At 31.0% G+C, this 10738-nt stretch overlaps 1 protein-coding gene across 1 annotated transcript; it reads right to left on the bottom strand.

Annotated features, from left to right (window-relative positions):
* Positions 1-218: 218 nt before the first annotated feature.
* LOC102586986 (uncharacterized) lies at positions 219-3981 on the bottom strand. Its single transcript, XM_006338148.2, has 10 exons — positions 3684-3981; positions 3301-3405; positions 3086-3202; positions 2433-2963; positions 2004-2347; positions 1809-1908; positions 1668-1727; positions 1405-1488; positions 1171-1287; positions 219-844 (listed from the first exon to the last, which is right to left on the bottom strand). Exons 1-10 carry the CDS (start codon positions 3741-3743, stop codon positions 542-544), a joined length of 1821 nt encoding a protein of 606 aa, XP_006338210.1. The 5' UTR covers positions 3744-3981; the 3' UTR covers positions 219-541.
* Between the last annotated feature and the right edge of the window lie 6757 nt (positions 3982-10738).

The raw sequence follows: 10738 nt of genomic DNA, 5'->3' as shown, positions 1-10738 counted from the left end.
AAGGTATATGTAACAGCATTGATGCATCTAAGTTATCCTTTTTTTTTTTTTTGTTTGAAGTAAAATTACATTTTCCAAGATTCTAGTAAAAGTACTAGAGAGTAGATATCACAAATTTTTGTTGTAAAATATTTGAAAAATTGTACAACCAAATAAAAAGTCGACTCAAAACAAATTTGAGACAGTAATGTACAATGGCACTGACCAAAATAGTGTAGTTGAATGAGACACAACCTTGGCTGCAGAATTTAACTCTACAAATAATCACATCACATATACTCTGATTCCACAACCTGTGTTTCAGCAAGCAACATTTTTGCTTACTCTAGAGATAATGATCTCGTCGAGTTTATTAACGTAGGTGTCTAAGAGATACAAAGAATTGAATTTGCTACAATCCTATACTGTTATCTGGAACAATATCAATGACCATCATTAGTTCCATTAACACATCCCTCTGAAATGTTATGCTTCTCAGACAGTTCCTTTACTAGTATTCTGTCTTCTGAGCTAGTACTCTGGAACTAGTGGAAGCAATATTTTATTGGTGTATGAGGTACCTGAAGCTGAAATTGTAAGGCATTACTTGAACTAATTGTGAAAGGGGTTCTCTTCCTCGTCTCTCAAGGCATTTCATAGTTTGATTTCTAAGTTCATCTGGTAGCTGGAGGCACACCCAATCAAGTAATGCATCCAAGTCCTTTGCAAAATCAAGAAGATACCAATCCAACAACTTGGGGATAATGAGCTTATTTGTTGCTGAAATACCAACTGCTGCTTGTAAGTAATCTCTTTTTGCTGTTTCCAACTGAGTTTCAACTTGAGATGCAGTGTAAACCCTCACCTTCGGTATGGAAAAGATCACAACATACAATTAGAATTACTTGGACATAATGTCGAGACTTGAAACATTATGTTAGCACGGAGTTTAAAGCTCTGAGAGACTTCAGGAGATGAATGATTGACCAACTCATTATACACCTTATGACCTTATGCTTATTCTTTAATTTGCGAGAATTCTTTTCTCAACCATTATGCTTTTTTACTTCTTAATTTTGTGAAATGACCTGATTTCTGTTTGTAGACATTCAGAAAGCTATACTTTTTGAAGTTTCCAGCACAGGAAAATGAATTGTAAAGCAAGGCTATGTAAGTGGCCGGTAAACTTACTGCAGGGGAGGACCAACTTCCACAGGAGAGTGCAAATGTGACGAGAGGTTCAGACCACTCCAAGCCAAAAACGCTCCGAACCTTCAGCTCAGTGTCTTTTGCCGACTTTGAACAGGTCTTTCAAGTGATGGAAAATAGCTTAAGAGTTTGTTGAATGAAAGAAAAATTTAAAAAGAATTGCTCTAAGCTCACACAACTGCAGAACAGATTAAGGAACATCGAAAGGTAACTTACATATTTTAAGTGGTACGGTAGCCTCAAGATAAAGTGCTCAATCATGATTGCATTTAGAAAATGCCCTCCCACATTAATTGTTGCCTGATGAAATTCATTCAGAAAGTTAAATAGATTCCGGAGTTCATTTGCCACAGTATCAGGAAAACCTACACCGCATATACTTTTAACTGACCCATTACAACTTCAACGAGGAGAAATGGATCAATTATTGTAGCATCAGCAATATACGAAGCATGGATTATAGTGACTGAGTAACTTGCCTTTTGCATTAGTGATACAACTTGTTCAGCAGTCTCTGGAATACCATGCTCTATAAATGCCTGACAGATTCATGACAAGGAATTATTTCTTAAATCGAGTATAATATGAATTGATTTTTGGGTATAACATAGGCCACTTACATTCATCACACATGAATTGTATGTGTTTATCCAGAATGCTAACTTCTGTTGATGAGTCAAACCCTCTAATTTCACAGATGATAGCTTGCCAAGGAGAATCCTTACGTTTGAAATGTAAAGAACACGATAAGGACATGCAAATATACTGACTTCTTAATCATAATTACTAGAAAATGGTAGAGAGCCTGAACTTACTTAAGTCTGTGAATCAGAAACGAAGCATTCATTTTCCGGTTTAGATTAACAGAGTTAGCATCTATAGTGAGTATATATCCGTATTCGCCAATATCTTGCTTCCTTTGTTCTGAGCAGATGCAATACGGATCTTGCAACTCCCTTTCATTCAAGACTTTTGCTCCTAAAGAGCGAAAAGATTCTGTATTAGCTATCTTCCCTTTAGATGTGCTCAACCTTAATAAGATGCTAGACAAGCACTTTAAAATGTCTTCAGATATTTTGTTTTCTGTGCTTTCAGCTTCCAATTCCCGTTCATCTGAAGAAGCTAAATAACTCTCTTGTGCTTGTTCTACAACCCTGCACTGAACAGATAGAATTATAATAAGATCAATTCGCACGTGAAGCATCAAATGCTAACTTTCTTGCTGGTTGCCTAATGGTATATACCTGAACCCTAACATCTGCTATTTTGCTGATTGATTCAGGCTTAACAGGAGGCCTTACTAACAAAGTTTTTATCGTGCTGACTTGCTTCTGTGGAGATGGTTTATCCTTAGTACAACTATCAGCCGAGTGATTCTCTTTTCGTAGGCCATCTATCAATGAGTCATTGCAATTCTTCATGACAGCTTGTCTGCTATTTGATGTTACATCATAGCTAATTCTCGAGCTACCAAACACTGATTCTTTTAAAAACAACTTTCTACTTGAAGCACTCCTATCTAGAGAAAGAGAAGACTGTGGCACGGATGATCCGAGATTGACTTCACTCATGGAAAATGATCTTGAATGTCTTTGCTTAGAAATTTTACCATGTCTCTGAGGGCATGAATCAGACAAATGATTATCGTCCGTATTTAGCCTTGAGCATGTGGAAACTGCTTCTTGATAGAGACCTTGTCTATAATTAACAACCTGTTCCTCAAGCCGGACCACTTCTTCTTCCAAAACAGCTACTTCAGCAAGAAGCTCTAATGTCTGCATTATTGTCATCACACAAATCAATTCATTTACCATGCATATTCAATTGAACTCAATATTTTCAGAACGAAAACACGAAAAAAATCATATGAAATTTCAATTGAACCACAAGTACTAACATATTTGGGAAGATAAGGAGGAAGGCGAGGTAGAGTTCCTAAAGGTCTGTAAAAAGCTCTTTCCAATGCTCTGTGGATATTTTCTTCATGCCTCAGCTTCTTCTTTAGCTTATCAACCTGCCAATTTGAACGCGAAAAATCAGAAAGTTTTAAAACCTCAAGGCAAAAAATGAAAATTTTAATTTTATGAATTTAGAGCATTAAGATAAGAATACATCTTGAAGTAAGGCTAATTTTCTCTCTTTAGCAGCTTGACGCCGATTAACTCTGGGCTTCTCTACAGACAAGAATTTGTTTTGCTGTATTTCCATCTTCTTCTCCTATCAAGAATTAGATTTAACAAACTTTTCAGGTTGAATTTAATAAGTGAGATAAATTAGATGTGTAATTAAAAGGGGTATTGAGAATATGAGTAAAGCATCCCATTCAGAAATTGGATCCAAAGATTGTGTAGTATTATTCAAGACAATGGCCAAATAAAGGAAGAAAAAGTAAAAGGAGGAAAGGGGACAAGAAAGAAGAGAAATCTCAATAATTTAGCATAATCAAAGTCAGAGAGAAGAAAATTTTGGGATTTTTGGAAAGTGGAAGAACTCACCTTTTGAGGATTCAAAGGAACTTTTTTGGGGTGTAGAGATGGTCGGAATCTATTGTTCATCTCTTTTTATTTTCTTGAAAATGGTGGTGTCGAAGTTTATAAGGTAAATTTCAGACAAAGACCAGTCTAAGGATTTTGAAGAAAAGAATAAGAAATTCAGAGAGGTGGAAGAAGACATACATAAAAAGCACAAGCATGAGATATAGAGAGAGAAAGAAAGAAACTTGAGAGGAAGAGAAGAGAGAGCGGGAAAGTTAAAGGGTGATACAGAGAAAAAAGAGTAGTGGGATTGGGGGAACTAGAACAGAGTGGGGAAGCATCTCTGTTTTTTTATTGCTTCATATAATATTCGCGTTAGAGTTTGATTAATTTTAAATTTGTACGTATTGGTGTTGGAATTGATTATTTTAAATTTGTACCTATAAAACTCATTCAAGAAAATGTTTGAATAGTGCTCAAAGGATTTTTTTTCATACTGAACAAATATATTCTCTTATTCATCCAATTATTGGAGTGGAAATAGCTTGAGTTATGAGTAATATACAAATAATGGTAACAATAGCTACCATCAATGAGTTTTATGCCCTTTTCTCAAAAGATTTTTTTATATATATATATAAAAGAACTATAAAAATAACATCAAAAAAAGCCTCTGCTGAATTATTCTTTAATAAAAGGCTATATTCATCCATTTCTCTGTGATAGATGAGATGAATGGTTAAAAACTTGAAATAAAGGTCTTGAGTTTCAGTATATGAAATAAGAAATACTTTGTGCTTTCTTTTGTAGTGGGTTAATTGATCAGCACACATATAAATTAATGGTTTTAATGAGTTTTACCTAATAAAAATAATACCTGATTCGAATCGGCTAACAATATTATAAGTAGGGGTGTCAAAAGAATATGAAAAATTGATCGACCTTAATCGAATCGATTTATGTCATTTTTTCAATAAAACCGTGGATTTTTGTCTAAGTGTTTAACCATCCCAAACAATTGGGATGGTATTTTTAATTTTTGTAAAAAACTGAAAAATTTCCGAACGGAACCGAATAACCTTATGTATATGTAAATATATGTTATACATTATATAATACCCAAAAAGTTGGTATGATATAATTTTTTAAAAATAATCGACTGAACCGTCCCATTGACACCCTTAAATATTAGTGAAGCAGAATAAAATAAAGACCTACTAACAAAAACTAATTATTCTTACCATATACGTGAGTTTTAAACTAATACCAATTGTATAAGATTAAAAGATTGCTTCCCATCACTAAATTACTACTTTCCCTCGACACACTTTCCTTTTTAATAAGTTTTTTAAATAAATTATTTTTTATTTGTAAATGTTCAATATTGTTTCTCACTTATTTAGCAAAAAATATATATATTTTAAAATTTTATTTATTTTTAAACTATACAAATCTTTGTATACGTCTTAAAAAACGTGCCTGTTCGATCAAGGAATATGGACGTATCGTAATAAATAAACAACAGAAAGCATGGAGTCCAAGAAGAGGAAAGGGGCAGAGCACTTTTGTCAGTATAAAATAAGGCAACAAACGAATATGGACGAAGAAAGTGAAGGTCAGGTGGAATTATTTTTACAACTCAGAATTTTTAACACATATTGTAAGTTTTATATTAGGAGTAACATGAAATTATTATTAATAAAAAATCGATAGACACTCAAAATAAATATTGAATATATATATGGAATTAAGAAATAGTATTGTTTTATTCTTGTTTCTTTCATTTTGTTTTTGTGGGCATATATTCGATTGCCACTAGATCAATCTATTATTTCAGCTGGCCAACATTGAGTTGCATATATATTCTATCCAGCTCTTATCAATATATATATTTATCTAGGACCTGCACCTCTCATTTTCTTACTTTTTTGGCTGTTTTAATTTCATGGACGTGACGGCATCCATATGGACTAAATAATAGTTGTTAAAGAATGACAAAAATTCCACATCGATGGTTAATGAGATGGGTGGACTCCTTATAAAGCTTGGGCAATCCTCCTCCCTTTGAGCTAGCTTTTGGGGTGTGAGTTAGGCCTAAGATCTAATTTAACATGGTATCAGAGCAGGGCCCGTCTCACCCGATGTTGGGGCCCCCAAAATAAAAAATTGCCCACGCACCAGATGCTAAGCATTGGGCTTGAGGTGGGGCATTAAAGAATGACAAAAGTCTCACATCGGTGGTTAATGAGATGAGTGGACCCCTTATAAAGCTTGAGCAATCCTCCTCCCTTTGAGCTAGCTTTTGGGGTGTGAGTTAGGCCTAAGATCTAATTTAACAATAGTAATGCTTTTGTTACTATCTTTGGATAGTAAGCACCAGATTCTAAGTTTTTTTTTTAAAAAAAAAAACGACATATCTTTGGATAATGTTTTCAATTGAATTTGATTCTTTGTATGTCAAAATATTGGAGAAAATATCTCAGATGGTCACTCAACTATGAGTTCTTTTCTCAGAAAGTCACTCAACTTTGATTTTTAACTCAAAAGTCACTCAACTATGAATTTTTTCCTCATAAAGTCACTTAAGTATGAGTTATTTTCTCAGAAAGTCACTAAACTTTGATTTTTAACTCAAAAGTCACTTAACTATGAGTGTTTTACTTACAAAGTCACTCAACTATGAATATTTTACTTACAAAGTCATTAAACCAATTTAATTTATTTTTTCATTAATATTTATTAACATAAAAAAAAAAAGTTAACCAAAATTTTAAGAAATAAAAAGATATTCATTTATATAATTTAGTAAGTGATGATACAAAATAACTACTCGATTTGCATCTAATTTTTTTTTCTTCAAAAAAATAATAAGAAACCAAGAAGCAAAGATAAGGAACTGATCGACTCTGTTGTGACTTGTGATCTTTAAGCTAATCTGCTTTGGAAAGCATATGATAATCCAAATAATATAACTTGTTTCCAATTTGAGTGTTGATTAGTTTGGTAGTAGCGAAATGTTTGCAAATAAAATATCTTTTTATTTCTTATAATTTTGGTTAAAAGTAAAATTTATGTCGGTAAATTTTAATGAAAAATCAATTAAATTGGTTAATTGACTTTGTAAATAAAACACTCATAGTTGAGTGACTTTGTAAGTAAAACAATCATTGTTAGGTGACTTTTGAGTTAAAAATCAAAGTTTAGTGACTTTCTGAGAAAAGAACTCATAGTTGAGTGACTTTCTGAGAAAAAAACTCATAGTTGGGTGACTTTTCAGTTAATAACCAGAGTTGAGTGACTTTCTGAGCAAAAAATGCATAGGGCGAACATGTTTCAGAAGATAGTATAACAAGAAGTTTAATTAATTGATGCCCAAAATGCAATTGTCACTGCTACATACAATCCTAAAAAATAATGTACCTCTTTCTCATAAAATTTTCTTAACGATTTGTTCAACACAATAAATAAGTAATGAAAAACCAAGTTTTATGAAGCTGGTAGCTACAAATAGGTGTTAGATAAATAATATTCCCTCTGTTTCAAAAAGAGTGATCTAGTTTGACTTGATACGGAGTTTAAGAAAATAAAATAGACTTTTGAATCTTGTGGTTCTAAATTAAAGTTATGTCAAATGTATAAAATTGTCTTTTAATCTTGTGGTCTTAAACATGTCACGTGGAAAGCTGAAAGTAAAATGTTATCAAAAAAGAAAAGAGATCATTCCATTTTAAACAAACTAAAAAGAAAAGGAGGTCATTCTTTTTTAAATGGAGGAAGTAATGGGAATATAAAAACTCTTGGTCCCAAGTAGCAAATAAAGTACTCATAGAGTATTTGAAAGCAAGTAATGCCAAATTCCAATACTTTTCGGAATAATTTTTTTCTCAAGGGTAATTATTATTGTACGTATGTAAATTGATTTTGTCACAAAAATTACGGTAAAAAAAGTAGTAAAGCACTTCAAGTAGACAACAGCTTTATATATGTGTACGTAGTACCAAATTCATTATAAATGCTTGTTGAAGAAGATTAGTATTTGTAGGGAGTACTATTTTGGGTAATTAACTGCACATATTTCAATATTTGTCCGTTTTGTAGGTTACAAAAATTACGTAGGTAAGTGATAAACTTTTCATGGGTGTCACAGTTGGAGGCAGTGTGGTATTATATAGTACATCTACTAATTAATTAATCAAAGAAATTTGTAGTAAATTAAAACGACAGTTTTAGAATTATATTGATTATTATGTTTCTATCAATTGATTATAACAAATATTATGTGCCAACTAAGTACACTAAACTCCTTATGCAATATAATAATCCAAAAGAAATGGCAAATACTTTGCTTACTTTTACTTATTAATTATATTAGAAAAATTATTTTTATTTATTCATGATATAATTAATAATTACTAATTTATTTATTGCTTCTCATATGAGTAGTGTTTCAATGATACGGTTGAAGGCAGTCCGGATCGATGCATTAAAAATAGCACAGGTTGACAAAGATGAAAACCTAGGGATCCGGCTCCTCTCCATTTCTCTTCTCTTCATTTTCCCCAAGTTCTAACTTGGATTGGAGACACATGTCATAGTTTAAATTAATGGTTGAGATCTAATTGATTAAAGTAAATTCCTAGCCATAGTTATAACCCTATTTATTTTCATATATTTGCTTCTTAAATATTTTTGCAATCCAACAATCCTAGATTTACATTATATTTTTCCTAAATATATTTTTAAAAATTATTTTCTTAATTACTTGAGTAATTTTTTGCTGATTTTTACTTTTTTCCCTAACATTTGCCATTTCTCAAATAATATTTTCCAAATAAAAAATAAAAAATTGTGACCTAATGTTTTTTTCTTCTAATGTTAGGAGTAAAATAAATTGTCACTCAACTTTAAATTCTCTCTTACTCCCTAAATGGAGTCCATATTGCTCTATAGACATCGTAGCTCTTAATACTCTATTAGAATAATAAAAATGTTTTAACTTTATTATAATTTTTTTAGAAAAAGTAAAAATAATTTGTAATAGTTTTATATATGAATGCAGGGCATTAAAGAATTTTTTAAAATATATTTAGGAAAAATATAATGCAAAAATATTTAAGAAGTAAATATATGGAAGTAAATAACTATGGTTAGGACTTTACTTTAATCAATTAGATCTCAATCATTAATTTTAAACTATGACATGTGTCTCCAATCCAAGTTAGAACTTAGGGAAAATAGAGAGAAAAGAAATAGAGAAGAGCCGGATTCAAAAACTAGGTAGTTGTATATTGGAGTAAATATTACTTTATAATTATATTGAGCAAAGCACGTGAAAGCATATCCCATGCTTGTCCATTTTCAGCTTTGAAACATATTGATTGTGCACATGTGCCCTTATCAGTTTATAATCGTACCTCTCTGCAATCCGATAATGACATAATGTGATCATAAACCATTTCATATTATAAAAACATACTCTTCTACCTTCGTTTTAATTAATTTGTCTTTTTTTTTAATCCATGATTATTTTGATTTGATTCAACATTACGCTCCGTTAATATATTGATTCGCTAATGCCTCCATAAAGTAAAATATTGATTAATGAATATTTGTGATAAAGCAAGATTGCTCCCACTTCTCCCAGCTGGCCCGATCTCTATCTAATTAATAAAATTAACAGTTGAAACACAAGATTAATGGTGTCAGAACTTTTCCTCTTAAGGAGCAAACTTCCAAAAATATGGGGAGAAAGCCAAAACTACTTTTGAACATGTTAATAAGACTCATTCCTATTGTATTTTATGCTAAAATAATGTATCATCACTTTCATTTAATTTGGTGTGAACAACTGTGCTAAATTTACTTTTCGTCTTTCTTCTTTTTTAATCATTTTGATCAGTAATTGTCAAGTATTCTTCTTCTTTTTTCATGTTAGAAATATATATCTCCAACTAAGCAACTACTGGCAAATAATTTAACTTTATTGGTCAATTTCTATATAATATTGCGTCACGTTATCATGCAATCCCTTTAGCATAATGCATTGTCTTCCTTAATTTTCCATACTTAGCTTTTTTACTTCCTTATTATTTTCCGTGCTTTCTTATTAGTTTTGTTTCATATTAGTTGATTACTTTCCTTTTTACACACATATTAAAAAATGATAAATAATAATAATTCATCCCTTAAAAAACTTCTTGAGATTTTACAAATAAATGTGAACACTTTAAAAAAGAATTAATTGCAAGGGTAATATAGGAAAATTTTAATTAATGGTTCTGTCGGGATATACTGTGGCTAGTAAGTCATTTCGTTTGCATTTTATTCAACGTTAATTTAATAAAGTGATCAATTAATATGGCCTAACTATTTTTAATAAGATAATCAACTTATATTGGACAGAAGAAGTTTTTGTCGTGATTTCCAAATTGTTTTCAATCGATATTTTTTATCAATAGAAATATAAAGTTTACGTACATACTATTTTTCCTAAATTCTGATACTATTTGTTGTCGTTGTCGTCACCATGAATGGCTGCACTATTATACTCCATAAAATAATGCTTCATATTTACGGTGGTTACTAATGAGAGCAGCACAAAATATAATTAATGATAGCCGAGACTTTATATGTCTATTTGCCTAATATACACGCTTTATCTTCAGAACTCAAAAATATGATTTTGATATTGGATAATTTGCTACAGTATTTTTCATCATCCTCTTGCTCCTCTGTCGCAATTAATTTATGTGACATCATTTGATTTTAATACAAAAATTTTACCAAATTTCAAAAGCTAATTATGTTTTGTTGTCTCTTTGACCACTTGCATAGCTATAAATTACTCTATTTTTTCATTTTTACTTGTCATTGTTTGACTTGACACATCCATTAAGAAAATAATTATTGATATAAGTATTTTACAAATTACTCCTATTAGTTGATGTTTAATATTAGATCTTGAAAAATGATTTGCTAAGGATAAAAGATAGAAAAATAATTGTATTTTCTTGATATGTCAAAAGTGACAAGTAAAAATGAATTGAGGAAATATTTCATTAAGGTAAAATGAATAA

This window comes from Solanum tuberosum, unplaced genomic scaffold (assembly GCF_000226075.1).
Source record: "Solanum tuberosum cultivar DM 1-3 516 R44 unplaced genomic scaffold, SolTub_3.0 scf00004, whole genome shotgun sequence".
Taxonomy (NCBI): Eukaryota; Viridiplantae; Streptophyta; class Magnoliopsida; order Solanales; family Solanaceae; genus Solanum; species Solanum tuberosum.
Note: the sequence above shows the minus strand (reverse complement) of the source record. Positions and strands in the feature narration are given on the sequence as shown.